The 26,471-nt window shown below is 49.8% G+C and overlaps 1 protein-coding gene across 4 annotated transcripts in view; it reads left to right on the top strand.

The window, feature by feature from the left end:
• Positions 1–26,471, top strand: part of NISCH (nischarin) — a 246,820-nt gene that overhangs the window by 111,590 nt on the left and 108,759 nt on the right. For all 4 annotated transcript variants that reach the window (XM_069206092.1, XM_069206093.1, XM_069206095.1 and 1 more), the window contains exons 7-9: positions 8,390–8,485; positions 10,776–10,928; positions 16,540–16,608. In XM_069206092.1, coding sequence (XP_069062193.1) covers positions 8,390–8,485; positions 10,776–10,928; positions 16,540–16,608 — 318 coding nt within the window. The remainder of the gene's footprint in view (positions 1–8,389; positions 8,486–10,775; positions 10,929–16,539; positions 16,609–26,471) is intronic.

Raw genomic sequence — 26,471 nt, 5'->3', positions numbered from 1 at the left:
GTAAATGAGACCCTTTGGGCACCTGCCCGAAGCAGAGCACAATCCAAGCCCACGCCAGACCTCAACGAGGCCATCCAAAACTTCACCTCGTGGATCCGCACAGTCGCCCCACTCAAACCAGCAAAAACCAACACCACCTCCAAGCCAGCGAGATGGTACAATCCAGAGCTCAAACACCACTGCCACCCACTCGAGAAACAATGGCACATTGCCAAGGACCTCTCCGACAGAGCAGGCTGCAAGGCGGCCCTCAACCACCACCACATCAAGGCAGCAAAAAGAGCAGCAATCATTGTCTGCATCAACACCGCAGCCAACCACACGAAAGAACCCTTCAGAATCATCAAGGAAGATTAACCTGACATCCACAGAGACCACCATCCGCCCACCCATACTAGGAACTCTGCGACACCCTCTAGACTACTTCCATAGCAAGAGTACCACCCTATATCACAACTTCGCTGCTTGAGAGATGTTGTCTAGGCTGGAGGGGTAAGGGTCGAACACCAGTCACACAATAACCTCCTGGTTCCTGCTTACCACACAGACCACCCCAGCCATCATGTCATCCATCCACTCTCGGGCACCCACCGACCCCTGCCCCCACTGACTTTTCTACCTTGGAGCCAACACTATTAGCATGGAATGAACCCTCATCTTCAACATCTCGATCTCCACCGCAACCTTCCCGGACGAATGGAAGCCTGCAGAGGTCAGACCCCCTCCTAAAGAAACCCTCTGCTGGATCCAGCAACCTCAAAAACTATAGACCGATCTCCCGGCTCCCCTTCCCGGCCAAAGTGTTCGAGAAAGCCCTCAACCAACAGCTCACTGGCTACCTTGAACGAAACCACCTTCTTGACACCTCACGATCAGGATTCCGGCCCAACCACAACATGGACAATACTGGGAAGTTTGGTATCAAACTTCTCAGAATAATAAACCCACACTGACGCCAGTGTGGGTTTTATTAAAAAATGCACACAGAGGGCATCTTAGAGATGCCCCCTGTATTTTACCCAATTGTTCAGTGCAGGACTGACTGGTCTGTGCCAGCCTGCTGCTGAGAGATGTGTTTCTGACCCCTTAGGGTGAGAGCCTTTGTGCTCTCTGAGGACAGAAACAAAGCCTGCTCTGGGTGGAGGTGCTTAACACCTCCCCCCTGCAGGAACTGTAACACCTAGCAGTGAGCCTCAAAGGCTCAAGCTTCGTGTTACAATGCCCCAGGGCACTCCAGCTAGTGGAGATGCCCGCCCCCTGGACACAGCCCCCACTTTTGGCGGCAAGTCAAGGGGAGATAATGAGAAAAACAAGGAGGAGTCACCCACCAGTCAGGACAGCCCCTAAGGTGCCCTGAGCTGAGGTGACCCCTGCCTTTAGAAATTCTTCTATCTTGATTTTGGAGGATTCCCCCAATAGGATTAGGGATGTGCCCCCTCCCCTCAGGGTGGCGGCACAAAGAGGGTGTAGCGACCCTCAAAGACAGTAGGCATTGACTACTGCCCTCCCAGACCTAAACACACCCCTAAATTGAGTGTTCAGGGACGACCCTGAACCCAGGAAATCAGATTCCTGCAACCTAAAGAAGGACTGCTGACCTGAAGCCCTGCAGTGAAGACGGGTACGACAACTGATTTGGCCCCAGCCCCACCGGCCTGTCTCCCTACTTCGAAGAAGACTGCAACAGCGACGCATCCGAAAGGGTCCAGCAACCTGTGAAGCCTCAGAGCACTACCCTGCAACCAAGGACCAAGAAGCTCCCGAGAACAGCGGCCCAGTTCAAGAAACTGCAACTTTTTGAAACAAAGAAGCAGCTTTTAAAGACCACACATTTCCCGCCGGAAGAGTGACACTTTCCACTCTGCACCCGACGCCCCCGGCTCGACCTGTGGAAAAGTAACACTACAGGGAGGGCTCCCTGACGACTGCAAGCCAGTGAGTAGCCAGAGTTGACCCCCCAGCGATGCCTGCAGAGGAAATCCAGAGGCTCCCCCTGAACCCTACTGCCTGTTTCAAGGAACCAGACACCTGGAAACCACACTCCACCCGCAGCCCCCAGGACCTGAAGGACCCGAACTCCAGTGCAGGAGCGACCCCCAGGCAACCCTCTGCCTATCCCAGGTGGTGGCTACCCAAAGGAGCCACCCCTGTGTCTGCCTGCATTGTTGAAGAGACCCCCGGGTCTCCCCATTGATTCCTATTGAAAACCCGATGTCTGTTTGCACTCTGCACCCGGCCGCCCCTGTGCCGCTGAGGGTGTACTTTCTGAGCCTGCTTGTTTCCCCCCCCCCCCCCCCGGTGCCCTACAAAACCCCCCTGGTCTGCCCTCCGAAGTCGCAGGTACTTACCTGCTGGCAGACTGAAACCGGGGCACCCCTATTTCCATTGAAGCCTATGCGTTTTGGGCACCACTTTGACCTCTGCACCTGACCGGCCCTGAGCTGCTGGTGTGGTAACTTTGGGGTTGCCTTGAACCCCCAACGGTCGGCTACCCTGGACCCAACTTTGAACCCTGTAAGTGTTTTACTTACCTGTGAACTTAACATTTACTTACCTCCCTCAGGAACTGTTGATTTTTGCAGTGTCCACTTTTAAAATAGCTTATTGCAATTTTTGCCAAAACTGTACATGCTATTGTGATAATTCAAAGTTCCTAGAATACCTGAATGAAATACCTTTCATTTAAAGTATTGTTTGTAAATCTTGAACCTGTGGTTCTTAAAATAAACTAAGAAAATATATTTTTCTATATAAAAACCTATTGGCCTGGAATTTGTCTTTGAGTGTGTGTTCCTCATTTATTGCCTGTGTGTGTACAACAAATGCTTAACACTACCCTCTGATAAGCCTACTGCTCGACCACACTACCACAAAATAGAGCATTAGTATTATCTCTTTTTGCCACTATCTTACCTCTAAGGGGAACCCTTCGACTCTGTGCACACTATTTTTCACTTTGAAATAGTATATACAGAGACAACTTCATACAGACTAGCATTGGTGTGTCTCCCTTTGGAGATATTACATACAATATACACATGAAAGAACCATCAGAAATAGCATAGATGTATACAGGGCCTCTAGTGGAGGGCCAAACCATAATCTAAAGAATAGTGGAAGGTGAAAGTGGGACTCCAGCCAAGTTAAGTGTGGTGGTTAGCTGGGGGCCGTTAGGAACACCAGAGGTAAGTACAGTAGGGGACCCCAGCAACCAGGAGTAAGTCAGTTGCCCACCCAGTTGTCCCATAGACTAATACAGAGAGTAATGGTTGGTGTTTGTGGCATTCAGGCCCCTTCCCAGCGTACACCAGGGAAACCAGCAGACAAGAGGATGGATGGAGAGTGTCCCCACCCCAGGATACCCAGAAGACAGGAGTACCTGCACCAGGGACCCAGATGCAGAGGGCAGAAGGAACTCTTTCTCAAGACTGTGGGTGCCTCAGATTCTCCAGCTGCTCTCGCAACCTGTGGATGAGGCCGGTGGAGCCCAGGGACGGATTCCAGATGTGGAGGACCCGCAAAAGAAGCGAACAGAGTCCATCACCCTCGGAGGTGCCCATGTGGTGCAGGAGGCAATTACCTCCCTCCTGAAGATGAAGTTCCTGCAAGTCAGTGGAAGTCCAGCTGCGAGGTACAGGAGTCGCCTATGAGCTGTCCCTCTACGGCCGCCAGATTGCAGAATGGTTAGGGACCAGCCAGATCACCAACAAGGACTGGCAAGCGCAAATAGAAGTTGCAGAAGAAGTTCCAAAGTTTTGAGGACCAGCAAGGTCCAGGAGGCTACCCAGGAGGAGCAGTCAGAGCTAGCCCTTAGCACACAGGAAGGCCAATAGAAGTCGATGGAGCCCCCCACGAGTGACTCAAGGGGCTGGACACAGGGAGTCAGAAGGAGGCCTTACCAGCCCAGCAAAACAGAAGTCCCAAGTTGCAGGAGTTGCAGGACAGGAGCTGATCTTTGGTTTGCAGAGTGCTGGAGCGAGGGGCTTCTTGGAGCCTGAGGATCTCCCGCAGGAACAAGCAACAAGCCTTGGCAAGTGCAACAATTGTGGTGCACAGGGGTGCCAGTCCAGTGGCAGGGACAAAGACCCACAGTCTCCCAAAGTGGATAGAAGACCAGCAGAACCCAGAGGAGGCCACAGATTCACCACATGCGAAACAGGATCATTAAATATCCGGGGACAGCAGACCCCACCAACCGGTTAACATTGTCTTGAGGTGCCAGTGGTTGCAGCGGAGTGACTCCTTTATTCCAAGGGAGATTCCTTCATGCTTCCTGGTGCAAACGGAGCCCGTGTGACCCTGGAGGATGCACAGCCTTGGATGTTGCAGAATTCTTGCAGGAGTCAGAGTAACAGTGTTGCAGTGGGTGTCTTCTCACCAGAAGCAGACTTCTTCGGTTCCAGTGAAGACCAGCAGCGGTTCTAGAGCAGAAGATGTCTTGCATAGTTACTTGGAGAGTCTTGCTAGATGAGCCTGAGGACCAACCCGTGAGGGAACTCTTAAGTATCCCTAAAAGGGGTGGTTTGTCACTCTCTGCAGTGACCCACATATCAGAGAGGGCGAGGGATGTCATCCACCTGGCCTAACCAGTCAGATGCTTCCAGGGGCCTCTGCACAACTTTTTTTCAAGATGTCAGAATCAAGCAGCCACCTGGCAGAGCTATGGGCACCTCCCTAGATGAAGGGGTGGACATAGGGTGGACTCTCCCCTGCCCTTAGTTTGGTTTTGCACCAGAGCAGGAAGTGGAGGTTCCTGAACTAGTGAAAACCAGATTATGCAAGGAGGGCACCAAATGTGCCCTTCAAAGCAGTCTGGTGATGCTCATATGCCACTTTGGCCCTTCGACACCGAATAGACAGGGAGAGGTGGTCACACCTCTCCCTTGCAGGACATTGTTTGTTCTGCTCCAGCCGGAGCCTGGCTCACCAGCAGGAGGGCAGAAGTTTGTCTGGGGTTAGCAGCAGAGCGGGCTGGCCTCCAGACCCTGTAAGGCTGCACAGGCTGAGCTGGAGGATCCCCTAGGAAACACCCAGAGTACATGGCATCATGCAACTAACACTGGAGTTGGTGCATTTGCATGATTTTAACATGTTTGATACCAAACATGCCTAAGTTTGGAGTTGTACCCCTTGTGTTGACCAGTGCCCACTACATACTTTAAGATGGCTTCCCCGCACTGACAGAATCCAGGAATTGGCCAGGGGTCTGTAGGGGTACCCTGCTCATGCTGGGGTACCCTCACACTTAGACATGCACCCTGCCCTTGGGCTGCAGGGCCTACCAGAGGGGTGACTCACAATGTCTATGGGCAGTGGTTAGGTTTGGCAGTGAAAAGGGTGCATGCACTTGTTTCACGCAGGCTGCAGTGGAAGGTCTGCTGTCAGTTTGCATGGGCTCCCATGGGTGGCATAATGCATGCTGCAGCTCATGGGTGACTCCTGCTGTACTAATGCCCTGGGTACCTAGGCTCTTACATGGGTGCACCAGTACGCCATTTGTGGGTGTGAAAGGTTACTAACAACTACATTTAGGGGAGAGAGCACAGTCACTGGGGTCCTAGTTAGCAGGGTCTCCGTGAACTGCAGTCCAAGCACACTGACATCAGGCAAAAAGTGGGGGTAACTATTCCAGAAAGATGGCAGTTTCCTACAATGGTAATTTTACATCAGGCAATAGTTTGGGACCTCCGATGAGGTCCCACTCCATTAGGCATTTACAACTAGTCTTGCTCTGTTAAGTGCCCCAAACCTGTGCTGAAAGGGGTGGGGGGCACACCAGAATGAGGCATCAAAGTTCCACGCATCCAGAGCCCTCCTGGACTTCTTGAACTGTAACAGCAGAGGCAGAACAACGCAGGCAAACACCCTAGACAGCTGGAACACATGTGTGCCTACTACGAGTAACTTGGTGATCCATGTGAAGTATGTTCTTGATGAGAGCGAGGCATCCGTCGGAGTGTTGAGTTGGGGTCAGGGAAGCTCACCCGGGGAGAGCCTATTCCTCTCCCGAGTCCCTGCTCCCCCCCTCCCCCCCACAGATTGAGGATCCTCGATCCTCCTGACAATGTGTCTGGTAAGGAGGGGGAGGGAACAGGGCGCTAGTTTGTGTTTCACTGTGGGTGCAGGCCGCCTTATGCATTCTCGCCAGTTGGCACTGCACCTGGTGGGGTGAAGTGTGGTCATCCTGCTTCCTTCGGCCCCACTCACCCCAGGGGGTTGGGCACAGTGTGCCTCACGGGGTGGGACTGGCCAACCCTAGAATGCCAGTCAGCATGTCAGTCCCCAGAGAGCCCTGGGGAAACAAAATGCAGCAGGGCCTCCCTCTGCGCTGTGGCACTGAGGGAGGCAGGATAGGCACACAGTCCCTGTTGCCAGCACCCTTCTCACCAGCGATTAGCAGCTTCGTATGCTATGTGGAATCACAGGCCAGTCCTCCACAATCCATATGCTAAGAAGCAGGCAAGCATAAGGCGCTTCACATGGGGAAAACCCTTTCTGCGCACTGGGAGAAACAAGAGCTCATCATGCGCTCAGGGCAGTTTGTAAAGAAGTAAAACACTCTCCATGCTTAAAAAATAAAAATACACAGCACTCCCGCCTCCACGCACCAGTTGTAGATGATGCCAAGAGCAGGGGAACGGCGCTCTCCCTGTGCTGGGCTCATTGGGAGGTATTCAAGGGGGGCACAAAAGGGGCAGGCAGGTCAGAACAACTAAGTAGAGGTGGCAGTTCCTTAACTTAGACAGAGTTTGGGAGCGGGGCTGGCAGCAGGGCAACAAGCAGATAAGAAATCCAGGGGGTCCTTCATGACACCCAGCAGCATCAGGTAGCCGGACAGCCACAGAAGAGCAGTCTAGCTGAGTCCTATCTGCAGTCTAGCAGTCCTTCCAGCAGAGGTTCAATCCCAAAAGTGCTCTAAAAATATGGGGTTACAGCCCCTCTACTTATATTCAATTTGTCCATCTTCTAGAAGGTGAGAGAAGGTTCCAGCCAGTTCTGACCAGTTCAAGAATTTCCTTTTTCCTCCACCCTGGCTCCAGACATCAGTAGGGGGTAAACGAGCCCTTTGAGTGCAGGGCTCAGCCTATACAAGTGCAAAGTGCGTCTGCCTCCCTCTCTCCCAGGCCAGGAAGACCATCAGTATGGAGATGTAACCCTGTCACACTTAACCCTCCTCAGTGGATGACTCCCTGGAGAGTACGCACCAAGTGGAGCTATCACCGTGCTCTAGACGTGGATGGGAGTCCTGCTGCAAAGCACCAGAGTTGCAAGCTCAGAGAAGTGCCCACTTTCTAAAAGTGCCATTTCTAAAATAGTAATGTAAAATCTGCCCACATCAGTAAGCAGGATTTCTCACCACCACTCCAAACATACCAAACATGCCCATGCTTCTCTTCACAGATCAGAAATTACCACTTAGACATATCTAAGAGAATTACCAATGCAAACCTATAAGAGGAGCATCACTCAGAGTAGTGAAAAACGAAATAGGTTGTCCTATCTTTTTACATACACTGCAACCTGCCCGTAGGGCTAACTGGGGCCTACCTTAGGGGTGACTTAGGTGTAATAAAAAGAGTTTAGGCCCTGGCAAGTAGTTTGACCTGAAAAGTCAGTGTGGCAGTGCCAGGCCTGAGACAAGTTTAAAAGGTTATTTCCGTGGGTGGCACAATTAGCACTGCAGGCCCACTAGGACCATGTAATTTATAGGTCCTGGGCACATAGAGTGTACTTGACTAGGGACTTAAAAGTAAATTAAATAAGCCAAATAGGTGCAAGTCAATTATACCAAGTTTTGTGGGAGAGAGCACATGCACTTTAGCACTGATTAGCAGCGGTAAAGTGCCCAGAGTCCTAAAAGCAACAAAACAGGGTCAGAAAAATAGGAGAAAGACAAGACGTTTGGGGAGAACCTGCAGAAAGGGCCATTTCTGACATGTATTTTTAAGCATAAAACATTTGTGGACTTTTAAGTATTTATTATATCTGTACAAAATGGTAAACCCGGCCGTAAACCTGCAGTTTAAATTAACGTGTGGGTTTCTCCAGCTGCAGTGAAGTCGCGTGGGAGAGTTTGGCCCAGGCACTTCATTATTTTTTTTCTTCTTCAGATTAAGCACAGCTTAAGTGTAAGGATTGAGGGCTCGAGCTGCCCGGTAGCTTGTTTAATGTTGTGAAAGGAGGTAGAAATGGTGTTTGGTTTTAGCAGGTTTACAGCCTGCAACGACTTGTAGGGTTTTTGCACGAGTTACTCTCGCCTGCAGCCTCCAACATGGCTTAGTTACTTTATAAAACTGACAGGGCACTAGGCATTTCCATGTAGCACTCAGACAAGAAACTGGACTTTGAACTTAATGGAATGTTTTAATGCAGATATTTCTCTTTACAGATAACGGAGTGTGATGCCGAGCACATTAAAGGGTTAACATCCTCGAAGCAGACCTTGGCCACCATAAGCGTGAGGTTTTCAGCCACGTCAATGAAGGTAAGTTCAGTGCATCAGTTTGGTAGTTTGCAGAAAGCCATGCTGATTTTGACAAAAGGCTTCTAGTTGATGATGTTGATCAGTGCACTTGTGTTCCTTGGCACACCTAGGCGGTGCTGTGCTCCTGTGCTGCAGGCCCTTTGTTCCGTACAGCAGAGTCCCAACCAGATTGATGTTTGGGGGCCCCTTCTTGAGGACTAACTTTTTTGCCTTCTCAGGGCAGGTCTTCCAATGCTGGGTCTGCTTTGATTTTCAAGCTCTGGTCCACCATACATTGTCACGGTTTCGGGCGGGTCTGATCAGGACTCTGGTTGGGACACCCCTTGAGGTTACCGAATATCCTAAAGAGGTAGTGTACTGGGGCAGAAGAGCAGCTAAAGGCATACATCGAAAGGACAGACACAGGAAACAGGAAAGTAAAAGCAGAGTAACCCTTGTGTGAACAAACAGGAAACAGATTACTAATGGACAAACACGCTGGGTTTGTACACAGAGTAAGGTGCAGAACCTCCCACAGTGACAGGGAATCTCAATGCCTCTGTGCAGTTTGCTCTTCCAGATAGGCACCCTGCCAGCCCCATAGAAAGGAGGCAGCAGAAGTGATTCTGTCTCTGGTCCCTAGAGCACAAACAAAGATAGTACTTACATACACAGGACACGCTCTTGTGGGTCCAGCTGGAAACACAGTGGCGATTCCTGAGAAAACAGCAATAGCACACTGTCACTGTTAGGCACGAAAGACAAAGTATAACGCTAGACGAGGATGGGGGCTAGGATTGCCTCCTAGAACCCAGGAGCCAACCCCAGTACAAAGGAGGACACTTATACACTGGTGAAGACTGATAGAACACTTACCAGACACAAATAACCAAGAAGAAACAGAAGGGAACAAACTAAGAGGCAGAGGCAAGAACTAGGAACAGGCTCAGGCTGAAGCAAAGGCGGGACTAGGACTTGAAAACAGGGCGCAAACTTCTGGCTGGGACAAACAGAGACAGGACTGGGAAACTGAGAGTAGGCTCTGGCTGGAACAGGCAAGGACAGGGCTGGAATACAGGGAGTAGGAAATGAGCAGTAAACAGGACTGGGAAACAGAGAGAAGGTTCAGGCTGAAACAAGGCAGGGCGGAGAAACAGGGAGCAGGCTCTGGAAGAAACAAACAGGTACAAGGGTAAGAGATAGGGCGGCAGACTCTGGCTGGAACAATCAGGAGCAGGGCAGAGAAACAGGAAACGGGATCAAGCTGGAACACCATCCGACAAGGGGTCTGTAGCACAAAGGAATCGAACTCCAATGCACGACTGGGATCTTGAGGAAATGGCTGCTTATAAGCAGTTCCAAGCTGGGCTGCACAGGAGAGGTCACAGGTGTGTGTAGTTTCAGACACTTGTAAGTCCTGGAGTAGAGGATCCGGTGAAAAGGAGCAACTGGACTTCTCCCATAGAATACAATGGGAAACAGAATCCGGGCTTTCTTGACTACCAGGCTGTGCATTATGGGATTTGCAGTCCCAGGAAGCAAATGTAGCACTACACAAGTGTACCATGGAGAAAAGAAACACTTATCTAGAGTCCCTTGCTGACTCCTGTTTGTTTCTAAGGTGATTCCCAGGCTTCCGACAGTCCCCTTACAGCGCCCCCTAGAAATGGGACGACAGAGTCGTAACATACATGGAATAAAGATCATTGACGCCCACCCCCAAAAGAAACTGAAAGGAAACCCCCAGCCCTTTGGGCACAATGAATGAAAGGCCAGTCTGTGATGCTGCCTTGTCTCGATGGGCTGGCCACCACATGCAGGTCCACTAAAGCTGCTCCAAGTCTGCAGAAGCACTTTCAGCAAATATTCTCAGCCATATGGGAGGGGTGGAACTCTACAAAGGACAGACCAGTCCATCCACATTCAAACGAGGGCCTAAAGTGGTATTTTGGAACATAGGTGATTGATTGCTGAGCGAGTACATAGCCAGGTCTGGTAGCAGATTCCACACCAGGGATTACTTGTTTCTTGAATGGTTTGTGCATTTAAAATCACATGGATCACCTGATGAGGCATTTAGAATTGATACTGGGAAGTACAAAGAGCAATAGATTTTTACACATCTTTAGTTGGGTCCTATAGTCTGCCAAAGTTACTGAACAACATGATTTAAACAAATTGAATTATTTTTGCATAGTTCCATTGATCAAATTGATTGACGGTTTAACCTAAAACGTTAATTTGGAAATTGATAATTAACCAACGACTGAAAGAGTGGATCCCCACTTTGTATTTTTTGGTGCCCTCACAGGATATCCTGGTACCCGAAGCGCTGGAGTTTGACCAATGGGAACCCGAGGGGATGTCTCCGGACCTTCCGGCGGCTGCTGTTGTCCCAAAGTGGATCGCTCTGACGACGCTTGACTTGAGCCACAATCGCATCTCCCAAATTGACGATTCGTTGGTAAAGTCTTCACTGTTCTAAAATTCAGTCTCCTCCTTTGCTAACATCTCATTGTTAAGCTTATAGATCATTCATTCATTGCTCGTGTCTGGTTAATAGTAAAATGGTTTTATTGCTCCCATATCCAACTTGGTTTGGGATTTCTTCAGTTTTCATTCCATTAAAAAGAGATTGGATCTTTTTCACAACAAACAGAGTTCTAGAAGTCAGCCTGCAAAGATTGTCATTGGGAGTTTAAAAAAAGGGGGGGGGGATGGTGTATACATTTTCAATTCCAACTTCAAATTCATTGAGTTTTTAAAAATTGGTGCTTTTAAACATAATCATTAGAAGTTAAGCCTACACAGTTTTTTCACAAATTTATATGCTTGAAATTTTGGAAAATTGGAACTCTCAAGGTTCAAGCCCAGACCTTCAAATAATGGTGCAGGGCTGCCTTGACACTGGGGTTCACAGGGTGAGGGTTACCCCTTTAGGAGACCAAGCCCACATACAGTTCTATCGTGTAAATCCTCAATCTACATTTCAGAATGTTTGTTAATTATACATTAACCACAAGAACAACCTTCAACTTGACTGTGCTTTGCGGTCTGCGGGTCTGTTTGACGACAGATTCAAGGGATACTGACCATGGGGTAGCTTCAGTTCCAGGACCTTCCCTGTAATGAGGCTATCCAAGCTCCGCTGTCCCGCTCTCATTACTTTCTGCCCTTGGTGCAGTCCTCCAGTTACCTGCTCAGTCCCTTGGTTCCTTCTCCTCTGGTAACCTGCTCAGTCCCTTGGTTCCTTCTCCTCCAGTTACCTGCTCAGTCCCTTGGTTCCTTCTCCTCTGGTTACCTGCTCAGTCCCTTGGTTCCTTCTCCTCTGGTTACCTGCTCAGTCCCTTGGTTCCTTCTCCTCTGGATACCTGCTCAGTCCCTTGGTTCCTTCTCCTCTGGTAACCTGCTCAGTCCCTTAGTTCCTTCTCCTCTGGTAACCTGCTCAGTCCCTTGGTTCCTTCACATCTGTACGAACAGCGTAGAAACGAGAGGCTGTTCTAATCCAACAGCAACAGGGGTGCAGCAGTTAATTCATATTTCACTAAAACATGAGCTCCGTTACAAGGATTGATGTTTGTCAGAAGGAGAGTATTTCCTCGCAGTGTCAGACACACAGGTACCATCACAAAGGGCTATGTGGAGGTTCCCTCTGTGTCATCTCTTGGATTGCAACGTCCGCTATTGTGACTCTGCAGGTCTTAAGTTCCTGAATCGGGTAATCCAGGATTGAGATTGGAGACCCAAAGTCTAGTCAGACATCTTCTACAAATATTGACTGTAGGCGAAGGTTATACCAGGAGGCCTCCTGAAGTACCCGACTTACAGGAGTAATCATCTTCTAGTACCTAGCTTACAGGAGTACTCATCTTCTAAAAATATTGGCTGTAGGTGAAGGATATACCAGGAGGCCTCCTGACGTACCTGGCTTACAGGAGTACTCATCTTCTACAAATATTGGCTGTAGATGAAGGATATACCAGGAGGTCTCCTGACTTACCTGGCTTACAGGTGTACTCATCTTCTAGTACTTGGCTTACAGGAGTAGTCATCTTCTACAAATATTGGCTGTAGGTGAAGGTTATACCAGGGGGCCTCCTGAAGTACCTGGCTTACAGGAGTACTCATCTTCTACAAATATTGGCTGTAGGTGAAGGTTGTACGAGGAGGCCTCCTGAAGTACCTGGTTTACAGGAGTAATCATCTTCTACAAATATTGGCTGTAGGTGAAGGTTGTACCAGGAGGCCTCCTGAAGTACCTGGCTTAAAGGAGTAATCATCTTCTACAAATATTGGCTGTAGGTGAAGGTTATACCAGTAGGCCTCCTGAAGTACCTGGCTTACAGGAGTACTCATCTTCTACAAATATTGGCTGTAGGTGAAGGTTGTACCAAGAGGCGCCCTGAAGTACCTGGTTTACAGGAGTACACATGTATGTTTTCACAAATGGTCAGTTACTAATGGGAAGTGTACCTAGGAGCGCATAACACGAGTACAGTGGCTGGTGTATTGTCCTTGTAAAACATAAACTCAGGTCGTGAACGCCCACATTCTCAGGCTTCAGGGATGGGTTTATGCCTCGTACTTTAGTAGAAGTCTACCTGAAGGAGTATGCAGCTGGCATTTCTTGTCATCCCAAGGTATATTGTATGTTTTAGATGTTTGGGTAGGTGGATGCGAGGCGGATATGTCTGGGTCTTCGGTGATGTCCAGATAAATCAGATGCAGGAACATACAAATCTTGCTGGTTGAGTCTCCAACTGCACCGCTCACCCCTGATATCACACGCACATGGTGTCTCCACTTAATATGTTCTATGCTCTGTTTATGGAGAATCCCTACTCGGGCTGCTCTATAGTGCTTCTCCAGCTGCTGCGTTTCCGGTTCCTCTGTAACCACTTGTTCCAGAAAACTGAGAAGATGGCTTTGCCCGGTTCTTGCGTCTCTCGACTACTCCTGCCCTACTCCCAAGGGGTCAGTTACAGACCAGAGTGCAATCCCAGGTTTGTACCACCAGCCCCTCCCAGGAAGCTCTAGAGTATTTGTAAAGAAATGGCTCCCTGTTGCAGTTACCCCCCACTTTTTGCCTGATACGGATGCTGACTTGACTGAGAAGTTTGCTGGGACCCTGCTAACCAGGCCCCAGCACCAGTGTTCTTTCACCTAAAATGTACCATTGTTTCCACAATTGGCACAACCCTGGCACGCAGGTAAGTCCCTTGTAACTGGTACCCCTGGTACCAAGGGCCCTGATGCCAGGGAAGGTCTCTAAGGGCTGCAGCATGTCTTATGCCACCCTAGGGACCCCTCACTCAGCACAGACACACTGCTTGCCAGCTTGTGTGTGCTGGGGGGGAGAAAATGACTAAGTCGACATGGCACTCCCCTCAGGGTGCCATGCCAACCTCCCACTGCCTGTGGCATAGGTAAGTCACCCCTCTAGCAGGCCTCACAGCCCTAAGGCAGGGTGCACTATACCACAGGTGAGGGCATAGGTGCATGAGCACTATGCCCCTACAGTGTCTAAGCAAAACCTTAGACATTGTAAGTGCAGGGTAGCCATAAGAGTATATGGCCTGGGAGTCTGTCAAAAACGAACTCCACAGATCCATAATGGCTTCACTGAATACTGGGAAGTTTAGTATCAAACTTCTCAGAATAATAAACCCACACTGATTCCAGTGTTGGATTTATTAAAAAATGCACACAGAGGGCATCTTAGAGATACCCCCTTTATTTTACCCAATTGTTCAGTGCAGGACTGACTGGTCTGTGCCAGCCTGCTGCTGAGAGACGAGTTTCTGACCCCATGCGGTGAGAGCCTTTGTGCTCTCTGAGGACAGAAACAAAGCCTGCTCTGGGTGGAGGTGCTTCACACCTCCCCCCTGCAGGAACTGTAACACCTAGCAGTGAGCTTCAAAGGCTCAAGCTTCGTGTTACAATGCCCCAGGGCACTCCAGCTAGTGGAGATGCCCGCCCCCTGGACACAGCCCCCACTTTTGGCGGCAAGTCCAGGAGAGATAATGAGAAAAACAAGGAGTCACTGGCCAGTCAGGACAGCCCCTAAGGTGTCCTGAGCTGAGGTGACTCTGACTTTTAGAAATCCTCCATCTTGTAAAAGGAGGATTCCCCCAATAGGATTAGGGATGTGCCCCCCTCCCCTCAGGGAGGAGGCACAAAGAGGGTGTACCCACCCTCAGGGCTAGTAGCCATTGGCTACTAACCCCCAGACCTAAACACGCCCTTAAATTTAGTATTTAAGGGCTCCCCTGAACCTAAGAATTTAGATTCCTGAAACTACAAGAAGAAGGACTGCCGAGCTGACAAACCCCTGCAGAGGAAGAACAGAAGACACCAACTGCTTTGGCCCCAGACTTACCGGCCTGTCTCCTGCCTTCCAAAGAAACCTGCTTCAGCGACGCTCTCCAAGGGACCAGCGACCTCTGAATCCTCTGAGGACTGCCCTGCTTCAAGAAAGACAAAAAACTCCCGAGGACAGCGGCACTGCTCCAAAAGAACTGCAACTTTGTTTCAAGGAGCAGATTTAAAGACCCCTGCAACTCCCCGCAAGAAGCGTGAGACTTGCAACACTGCACCCGGCGACCCCGACTCAACTGGTGGAGAACCAACACCTCAGGGAGGACCCTCCAACGACTCCGAGACTGTGAGTAACCAAAGTTGTCCCCCCTGAGCCCCCACAGCGACTCCTGCAGAGGGAATCCCGAGGCTCCCCCTGACCGCGACTGTCTGAACTCCATTTCCCGACGGCTGGAAAAGACCCTGCACCCGCAGCCCCCAGCACCTGAAGGAGCGGAACTTCTGTGCAGGAGTGACCCCCAGGGGGTCCTCTCCCTTGCCCAGGTGGTGGCTACCCCGAGGAGCCCCCCCCCTTGCCTGCCTGCACCGCTGAAGAGACCCCTTGGTCTCCCATTGAAATCCATAGAGAACCCGACGCTTGTTTGCACACTGCACCCGGCCGCCCCCGCGCTGCTGAGGGTGTACTTTCTGTGTGGACTTGTGTCCCCCCCGGTGCCCTACAAAACCCCCCTGGTCTGCCCTCCGAAGACGCGGGTACTTACCTGCTGGCAGACTAGAACCGGGGCACCCCCTTCTCTCCATTGAAGCCTATGTGTTTTGGGCACCTCTTTGACCTCTGCACCTGACCGGCCCTGAGCTGCTGGTGTGGTGACTTTGGGGTTGCTCTGAACCCCCAACGGTGGGCTACCTTGGACCAAAAACTGAGACCTGTAAGTGACTTACTTACCTGTTAAAAATAACAATACTTTACCTCCCCCAGGAACTGTGAAAATTGCACTGTGTCCACTTTTAAAACAGCTTATTGTGTTTTATGTAAAAAGTATATATGCTACTGTGATTATTCAAAGTTCCTAAAGTACTTACCTGCAATACCTTTCAAATGAGATATTACATGTAGAATTTGAATGTATGTACAACAAATGCTTAACACTACTCCTTGGATAAGCCTACTGCTCGACCACACTACCACAAAATAGAGCATTAGTATTATCTCTTTTTGCCACTATCTTACCTCTAAGGGGAACCCTTGGACTCTGTGCATGCTATTCCTTACTTTGAAATAGCACATACAGAGCCAACTTCCTACAGTATTCAAGGGTTTCCCAGGCATGTGAGGGCTAAGAACCTCTGTGTAACTTCTGCAGTACAAGTGGTAAGCGAGCAAGGCCCGGGCCGAAGTCCTGGAACAATGTGCTGAGTTATGTGGGATTATCCCCCCTCTGACTGCCCCAGACCGCAGATGTAAAACTGTGGCCAGGTCTGTTCAGGAGTAAAGCCAAGAAGTGTGCGGTCCCTATTGTCATCAATGGTGCCATCCCGGCCAACACGCGTGGATGTAGAGGCTTGCGTCATCAGCCGCTAGGTCCTCGTGGCTGGATGTATTGTGTACATACACTCGGGGTGGTTTTTACAGACACTTGCATGTTGATCTCCTGAGTGGATACTAAAGCTTGTATTAGAAGATAAAATCCACCTGCCTGTATCCCAACAGCTCGTTCGCTCTGTGACCTTGAACAGTATTTCTGCTTTCTCTACAGAGGCTGACTCCGAGAATTGAGTTCCTTGACCTAAGTCACAACGAGATATCATTGATCGACAACCTCCAGGTGAGCGCCTCCTCGTCTCCGCACAGTTTGTTTCATTAAATCTGCACTTGTACTAGATGGTTCACTGCAAACCTAAGTAATGCAGGCTGTAGTCAAGAGTGTGTCCCCTGAGATGTGTGGGGGTAATTATTCATCCGAAAAATATCAAATGGACGAGGGACTCTATAGCTATTACGATTTGGTCAGGTGACTCAATTTCACAAATGACGACGCAATTGTCCAGCATGGCCTTAGCTTGCACATTACAACGAATAATTTTGTGGTGTTATTTGTATCTGTCAGTCTAGTTTCCAGACGTGGTGCGGGTAGATTAAGGGTAGGTGAACCCATCACAACGATGGATCAAGAGGGCTCTGCAGACACATACACACCAAGAAAGGCCAGGCAGCTGCTGAGCAACACATGCAATTTCCAAGGAATACATCTGCGCCCTGGCCATGGGAAAGGATTCTGAGCTTCCGCCAGTGTCTGGGTGGTTTTAGTCATCTAGTTTTGCTGATCCTTGCGCATCGGTATTTGCAATTTACCAGACATAAGACCTACAAGTGGTTTTAGAGACCCTCAGCAGTTCTTCAGACACCTTTTTATTCAACCTTCTTTCATTGCATGCTGAGCCACAGTTTTCAGACCAGTTACTTTCAAACACATCAGTTTTGTTAAATCTGGATTGGTGAACTTGTTTTTAAAGTTCACCGAGTTTTACATTGTTGCACCTATTGTTGCAGTGGGGGTCAGTGAGTCACAACAGAGTTCTTGTGTTTCTCCCTCCCTGGAACATAGCCCCCTGCCCTCCTTTTGACTGGCTGACTTGTCTTTCCACAGCTCACTTTGAGAGAGCTACATTTTCGTTTTGGTTCAGCACCCTCAGAGTGCATGTGTTTTCCAGGTCTCTCTTGTGTGCTTCACCTCTGGCAAGTATATGCTGCACACTTTCTCGGAAACTGTGGCTTCAAGGTTGAGTTTAAAGCAGTAACCAAAGACCCACCATCCAGAGTGAATAGGGGGCCCAAATGGTGCCCATTGTGACTATTTGGGGTTGCCACTGGTTCATTTATCCAGCTCTTGCTCTCCTGTTAATTAGGCTACTGGGGTTTCAGTGTCCTGAATCCACAGGACACTGTTCAGCAGGAGACTTTAAGTCACATTGGTTTCAGAGAGAAACATTAAAGAGAGGCGGCTGGTGTTGGTAAATACTCTTTAACCCCCTCCTGTAAGGTTACCAAATCTTCAAGGTACTTCATATAAGAACCGCCCAGTCAGTCTTCTGTGTGCCATGGCAGTCTGGAGACTAGGGTCGTATACTGGACTCTAGGATAGTGACTTGCTTCTGTCTACGCTGGGCACTAAAGTCCTTAAACGCCGCCCGTGCTCTTTAGAAGAAAAATGAGAGACGAAGAGGAGAGGTCATATGATCAGTCTGGGATTATAAATGGGAGTTCACTGGAATCTAATATGGTGCTCATAATGTCCGGCACCCTTAGCATCACCAGTCGACTAAAGATTGCCGTCACCGAATACCTTGCATCAAAGTTATTGTGTCTATAGAGAGCAGAATCTCCATCTGGAGTAGCCCTCTGCTTCTGGGCTATCGAGCGCCTCAGGAGACTTGGTTTCTGAAACAATAACTCACTGTAAACTGTAAACTTCGTACTTGTATAGCGCACTACTCACCCGTTAGGGTCTCAAGGCGCTGTACTCATACCGCTGTGGAACCCCTCCTGGCTTTTCCCTGTGAGGTGCCCACTCCTGAGCACCCCCAGGGTGAAGCCAGGCATCCCAGCGCTGTTGGGGCCGTTGTGGAGATTAAGCAAGCTATTGCCCAGAGTTGCAGAGTGGGACCCATTAATTAGATTAGGCACCGAGGTGAGAATTATCAGGTCTGAGGAAATTGAGCCCAAGACCCGCCGAGGTGGGAATTGAACCCTGGTCCCGGGCCAGATCTCTGCTTCAGGGTCTGCCGCTCTAACCATTGTGCCACACTTCTCCACTGCATTGCAATGTATGGCGTATGCACCGTGCAGGTGGGTTTGAAGAAGCCTCCTACAGCAGGCATGTTTCAGGTGCTCAAGATTGCCGCACCATGATCTGATCTTCAGCCACCTGGAGCTGGCCTAGCTGCTGGAAGGGGCAGCTCTTACTGGCTCCAGTGGACTGTGGGGGCGCTGGTCAGCAAGGAGCCGCCGTATCCCGGCTTGGGAAGGGCTAGTGATGGTGTCACTGTCCGAAGCATCCATCCGGCATGCGTGACTTGATTCCCTGTGAGAATCGGGTTTGGTGTTGGGCCTCTCTGATTTAGCTGGTCATGTGAGACGACAAATCCAGGTTCTTGTTGAGTGTAAGGCCCAAGGACTGTTCATTCTTGACATTTGTGGGGTTTTATTTGAGCAGATTCATTGCATGAGCAGTTTTCACAGGAGTGTTGCAGTGAGCGGCAGAGGTCATGAGGAGCTCTGTTTTGGGGTGTTCAGGTTAAGATGTGTTGTCCGAGGCCAAAGGTCATCTAGGTCACCTCACGGGTGTCAAGCAGGCTCTACAAATCCACCTTAAGTTCCATTACATTGCATGGTCTTTGCCAGACTCACTGTCCCCTCCGGTGAAGACACCTGCAAACCGGTTGTCATTAGTGTGTAGATGAAGAGATGTTTGATGGTCTCTGTAGAGGTTACTTTGCTTCCTACTGCAGTTACTAATGTTTTATTGTGAGCTCCAGCGAGTAGGTAACCGCTGTAGGGCTGGCAATCCTGGACAGGTGAAGTGCACAAGCGTGGCATTACAGGCAGGTAACTTCTCCTCTGGTCCACTCTAACGTCTCATCAGGAATGCCTGCAGTTTGATGTTAGGTGGGAGAGCTCTTCAGGGAGTGAGTGCCTTCTGCAAGGCTCAGTCGTGGGAACCATTGGGTACGCTCTGCCCGGTATTATTCTAGAGCTGAGAACTACCATGAGCCCTTTCCTGAAGCCCAGAATCTCTCCTACAGTGTGTGACAGATGCACCTAAGCAGAAGAGGCTTTTTTTTGCAGCCTTCGTGCATTGTCTTAACGTTTCGCTTGCCTTGTTGGATGTTGTCCATCTTACATTATGAAATGCTTCCTCCCCGGGGACTGCTCAGGATGCTGCTACACTCATTCTCGCTGTGAGGAGTCAAATTCAGAGTTATCAAGATCAAAACAAGTCACTTTGTTTTCCATTTGGCGCAGCAGGACAGCCAAACAATCACCTACATTTCATAATTCCATTTTTCTGCTCGCCACTCTTACACTCACATAAGACTAACCTGCTCCGGGTCACGTCCATTGGCCAGTACTGCACCTGCCCAGCAACCAATAGCCCATCCCGAGCTGAACAGCCATGAAATAAGTGAAGAGATCTGCCCCGTGCTGCTGGCCAATCGTGGATGTCTCCCTCCAAGCTATGCCTGCTCAGGACTATAAACAAAAATCTAAAAATGGACAGCCCAGTGCACTGACCTACTAAGAGGATGATGCACATAAATACCCATAAGGGGACCTGCAGAGGGGTTCACAGCGTTGGCGTAATCAAAACCGTACACTGTGCACCTCTTGTAGGCAAGAGCCCCTTTTTTACATAGTCACCCCCACACTTTTTGCCAGGTGCACGATGCAATTTTTACTGAAAGTGACAGATCTCTATCCCTAAAACTTGCAACTGTCCCCTTTTGGGAATACCTTTGGCCCCCTGTAAGTCCCTAGTAAATGGCACCCCTGGTACCTAGGGCATGGGCACCAAAGAGGATCCCCAAAGGCTGCAGCATGTGTTGTTCCACACTTGGGGACCCCTCACCGAGCGCACAGACTGCTGTTGCAGGCTGCATGTCTTGGTGCAGCTAAAAGTCAATGCACCCTTACACTGCCGAACCTAACCACTGAACTTCGACACCATAAGTCACCCCTCTGGTAGGCCCCTCAGCCCCAGGGTATTACCAGTGCTTAACTTGCTCCTGGATTAGCTTTAGCTGCTCACCTCAGCTCAGGCAATGGCAGGCCTGCAGTCAGTTTCCATGGACTTCTATGGGTGCCACAATACATGCACAGCCCATAGGGGACCCCTCGTACCCCCAGTGCCATGGGTATCTAAGTATCATGCACTAGGGACTTACATGGGTGCACCAGTCACCAATTGTGGATGTGAAAAATAACAAACAGTGAAATGTAGGAGAGAGAGCAGAGTCACGGGTTTCTGGATAGCAGGATCCCAGTCAACTACAGTCCAAACACCCTGACATCAGGCACAAACTGGGGGTAACCGTGTCAGAAAGATGGCACTTTCCTACACTGATATGCCAGCTGAAAAGCTTTCTTTCGCTTTTACACGTCTTTGTCAAAGGACACTACAAGCTTCATGTCTGCATTTGATATTATTTCAAAACCAAAGTCTCTTACAATCTTTGCAAGTGTAGCAACGTATATGTTGAAAGCCAGGGACTAGGAAAAGCGCTCAGCGCAGCACCATGCTATGGTCCTTAAAGGAACCCAACGCAGTACTTTGAATTCCTATCGAAAGAAAATAGCCAAGCCAGTTTAGCGCTGCCCCGTGAATTCCACTATCCTGTAATCTACGAAGTGACCTGGGTTGGGAGACCGGTTTGCACGCTGCTGACACATCTAACAGCACTAGCATGAATAAGGTCTAAAGACCTTCCGACATGGCCAGTGACTGCTACCCGTGCTCTCTCTACTGTGTGCAGGTCTGGAACCCGACTGAGATGGGTCCAGAATGTTCTTATCCTCTAGGTACTTCGAAAGTTGTTTGTTTGTAGTCTTTCCTGAAGCTTACCCAGTAAAGGAAGCAGCAAGATTGGATGGTAGTTAGAGGTTGGATCAGGCTCACTTGGGCCGTCTTCCAGGAAACTGGAATTATTCCTCTATTGACAGATAAATTAAATAATGAAAAGATGGCAGGGCCAGCTGGGTAGAGAGGGCTGCAGATATCTGAGGGGGGTCCAGACTTGACAGATAAAACAACCAATTTAATTTCTTCCAGAGAAAACTCTCTGAACACACTTAAGCTTGAGCCGCCACTAGGTGGGGTAAGCTGGAATCACTCTCCTCAGAGTGGCCCGGGATGTCCAGTAAATATTATTCACTTTTTCTTTAAAATAATCTGCCAATGAATACAAAGTATCTGTGGCGCCTGACTGTCTTGAGAATACTCTAGGAATTACAAACTCATTAAGGACTTTGAATAGTACAGGAGATTAATTTTTAGCTTGACGGATCCAGGGGCATGGTGACCCAAGGGATAAGTATCCCATTGACTACTACCCTACAATCCCCTACTGCCCCTAAATTCAGCATTTAGGGGAGTCCCTGGCACCAGAAAATCAGATCCTGCTGACCTGAAATAAGGACTTTCCAGAGACACTAAAATTGAGAACTGAAGACCAGTTACTAACTCTGCACCATTCCTTCCAGCCTGCCAACTTCTAGAGTTGCGAAAAAGGCTCCTTGTCCTGAAGCTGTTTGTGCCTTCAAAAGCCCAGGAGGACTGCCAACCTTCACGCCAGCACCAGTAACTCCTGTGGTGTAGCAGACCTCCTTCCCTGCATCTTGCAGGTACCTAAGAAGAATTGAAAGGACTCCGGACCATCAAAACACGACACCGGAAAGCACCACTGCACCCCTGTCCCCCTAGCCAGAGTCGGAGTAGGTCAAAGGTGCCCAGCATGGTCCCCAGACCGTCCAGAGACTAAGCTCACCTGGGGTCTCCCCACTGTGACCTTCCCAACGACACCTGCATCCTCTTTGTGCAGGCTCCCCCCTCTACCACGAGTGACCTGAAGACGAAGGACCGACCCATTAGGACACCTCTCTACACGACACCGTGGACAGAGGAGGACCAAGGGTGTCTGCTCCCAGCCTTGTGAAACCTAAGCCCACTTGTCGGGCTAGACCCCCCATCCACTCCTGCAGCCTCTTTCTACACCGACTGCTCTGGTGACCGAAACCAGATGCCTAAGGACACCTCTACACCTGGCCGTCCTGGCCCCAGGTGAAGAGGATCAAAGGTGTCCCCCCACCCCTGAGCAGCGCAAGTCTTGAACCCCCTTGTTGGCTCACCCGAACTGGACCCTCAGTCCCTGCCTGCAGTGCCTTTGTGACCCGATGCTGAACTACACCTCTGCACCCGGCCGCCCGAGGCGATCTGTTGGTGTGGCCTAGGACCCTGCCCCACACTCAGCTTAAGTCTAGAAGATTGGTCCTCTATGTCACTGAGTCACTGTTTGTCGTATGTTTTTCCTCCATAGGTTAACATTGCAGTTTCAAATAATTGCACTGTCTGCTTTTTAAACCTGCAAGAATTTCTATTGCAAAATGTACTCACCTGATCGTATTGATTCTGGTGCCTAAACATATATAAAGATACTGGTTATATTTGTAAATTGGTGCAGATCTCCTTGAGTTGTTGTAGGAAAGTACCATCTTGCCTGGCATGTTACCCCCATTTTTCACTGTATATATGTTGTTTTAGTTGTATGTGTCACTGGGACCCTGGTAACCCAGGGCCCCAGTGCTCATAAGTGTGCCTGAATGTGTTACCTGTGTAGTGACTAACTGTCTCACTGAGGCTCTGCTAATCAGAACCTCAGTGGTTATGCTCTCTCATTTCTTTCCAAATTGTCACTGACAGGCTAGTGACCATTTTTACCAATTTACATTGGCTTACTGGAACACCCTTATAATTCCCTAGTATATGGTACTGAGGTACCCAGGGTATTGGGGTTCCAGGAGATCCCTATGGGCTGCAGCATTTCTTTTGCCACCCATAGGGAGCTCTGACAATTCTTACACAGGCCTGCCACTGCAGCCTGAGTGAAATAACGTCCACGTTATTTCACAGCCATTTTACACTGCACTTAAGTAACTTATAAGTCACCTATATGTCTAACCTTTACCTGGTAAAGGTTAGGTGCAAAGTTACTTAGTGTGAGGGCACCCTGGCACTAGCCAAGGTGCCCCCACATTGTTCAGAGCCAATTCACTGAACTTTGTGAGTGCGGGGACACCATTACACGTGTGCACTACATATAGGTCACTACCTATATGTAGCTTCACTATGGTAACTCCGAATATGGCCATGTAACATGTCTATGATCATGGAATTGCCCCCTCTATGCCATCCTGGCATTGTTGGTACAATTCCATGATCCCAGTGGTCTGTAGCACAGACCCTGGTACTGCCAGACTGCCCTTCCTGGGGTTTCACTGCAGCTGCTGCTGCTGCCAACCCCTCAGACAGGCAGCTGCCCTCCTGGGGTCCAGCCAGGCCTGGCCCAGGATGGCAGAACAAAGAACTTCCTCTGAGAGAGGGTGTGACACCCTCTCCCTTTGGAAAATGGTGTGAAGGCAGGGGAGGAGTAGCCTCCCCCAGCCTCTGGAAATGCTTTGTTGGGCACAGATGTGCCCAATTCTGCATAAGCCAGTCTACACCGGTTCAGGGACCCCTTAGCCCCTGCTCTGGCGCGAAACTGGACAAAGGAAAGGGGAGTGACCACTCCCCTGACCTGCACCTCCCCTGGGAGGTGTCCAGAGCTCCTCCAGTGTGCTCCAGACCTCTGCCATCTTGGAAACAGAGGTGCTGCTGGCACACTGGACTGCTCTGAGTGGCCAGTGCCACCAGGTGACGTCAGAGACTCCTGCTGATAGGCTCCTTCAGGTGTTAGTAGCCTTTCCTCTCTCCTAGGTAGCCAAACCCTCTTTTCTGGCTATTTAGGGTCTCTGTCTCTGGGGAAACTTTAGATAACGAATGCATGAGCTCAGCCGAGTTCCTCTGCATCTCTCTCTTCACCTTCTGATAAGGAATCGACCGCTGACCACGCTGGAAGCCTGCAAACCTGCAACATAGTAGCAAAGACGACTACTGCAACTCTGTAACGCTGATCCTGCCGCCTTCTCGACTGTTTTCCTGCTTGTGCATGCTGTGGGGGTAGTCTGCCTCCTCTCTGCACCAGAAGCTCCGAAGAAATCTCCCGTGGGTCGACGGAATCTTCCCCCTGCAACCGCAGGCACCAAAAAGCTGCATTACCGGTCCCTTGGGTCTCCTCTCAGCACGACGAGCGAGGTCCCTCGAATCCAGCGACGCTGTCCAAGTGACCCCCACAGTCCAGTGACTCTTCAGCCCAAGTTTGGTGGAGGTAAGTCCTTGCCTCACCTCGCTGGGCTGCATTGCTGGGAACCGCGACTTTGCAGCTACTCCGGCCCCTGTGCACTTCCGGCGGAAATCCTTTGTGCACAGCCAAGCCTGGGTCCACGGCACTCTAACCTGCATTGCACGACTTTCTAAGTTGGTCTCCGGCGACGTGGGACTCCTTTGTGCAACTTCGGCGAGCACCGTTTCACGCATCCTCGTTAGTGCCTGTTTCTGGCACTTCTCCGGGCGCTACCTGCTTCAGTGAGGGCTCTTTGTCTTGCTCGACGTCCCCTCTCTCTTCAGGTCCAATTTGCGACCTCCTGGGCCCCGGCAGCGTCCAAAAACGCCAAACGCACGATTTGCGCCTAGCAAGGCTTGTTGGCGTCCTTTCGGCGGGAAAACACTTCTGCACGACTCTCCCAGGCGAGAGGGATCCGTCCACCAAAGGGGAAGTCTCTAGCCCTTTTCGTTCCTGCAGAAACCTCAGCTTCTTCTGTCCAGTCGAAGCTTCTTTGCACCCGCAGCTGGCATTTCCTGGGCATCTGCCCATCTCCGACTTGCTTGTGACTTTTGGACTTGGTCCCCTTGTTCCACAGGTACCCTAGATTGGAAATCCACAGTTGTTGCATTGCTGGTTTGTGTCTTTCCTGCATTATTCCTCTAACACGACTACTTTGTCCTTAGGGGAACTTTAGTGCACTTTGCACTCACTTTTCAGGGTCTTGGGGAGGGTTATTTTTCTAACTCTCACTATTTTCTAATAGTCCCAGCGACCCTCTACAAGGTCACATAGGTTTGGGGTCCATTCGTGGTTCGCATTCCACTTCTGGAGTATATGGTTTGTGTTGCCCCTATCCCTATGTTTCCCCATTGCATCCTATTGTAACTATACATTGTTTGCACTGTTTTCTAAGACTATACTGCATATTTTTGCTATTGTGTATATATATCTTGTGTATATTTCCTATCCTCTCACTGAGGGTACACTCTAAGATACTTTGGCATATTGTCATAAAAATAAAGTACCTTTATTTTTAGTATAACTGTGTATTGTGTTTTCTTATGATATTGTGCATATGACACTAAGTGGTACTGTAGTAGCTTCACACGTCTCCTAGTTCAGCCTAAGCTGCTCTGCTAAGCTACCATTATCTATCAGCCTAAGCTGCTAGACACCCTATACACTAATAAGGGATAACTGGGCCTGGTGCAAGGTGCAAGTACCCCTTGGTACTCACTACAAGCCAGTCCAGCCTCCTACAGTTGTATGTCTCATTTATTGACTTGTGTGTATTTGCAGATGCCCAACACTCCTCTCTGATAAGCCTAAGGCTGCTCAGCCCCACTCCTCCCTAAGAGAGCTCCTTAGGGGTGCTAGAGCCAAGCCCCGCCACTCACTGGGGGAACCCCTGGACTCTGCACGGTATACCTCATTTTGGTATATGACATAATGAGCCAGCTTCCTACACCTCTCACGCTTCATGAGTCACACTGCTAGGTGCTGCGTCTCATAACATGACAACCACACCCAGTGGTCATCGCGCACCACATAGAAGCACTTACCCCCATGGAAGCACTTACCCCCATGGAAGCACTTACCCCCATGGAAGCACTTACCCCCATGGAAGCACTTACCCCCATGGAAGCACTTACCCCCATGGAAGCACTTACGCCGATGGAAGCACTCACCCACATGGAAGCACTTACCACATAGG

The sequence above is a fragment of the Pleurodeles waltl genome, chromosome 9 (assembly GCF_031143425.1).
Source record: "Pleurodeles waltl isolate 20211129_DDA chromosome 9, aPleWal1.hap1.20221129, whole genome shotgun sequence".
NCBI classification, from domain to species: Eukaryota; Metazoa; Chordata; class Amphibia; order Caudata; family Salamandridae; genus Pleurodeles; species Pleurodeles waltl.
Note: the sequence above shows the minus strand (reverse complement) of the source record. Positions and strands in the feature narration are given on the sequence as shown.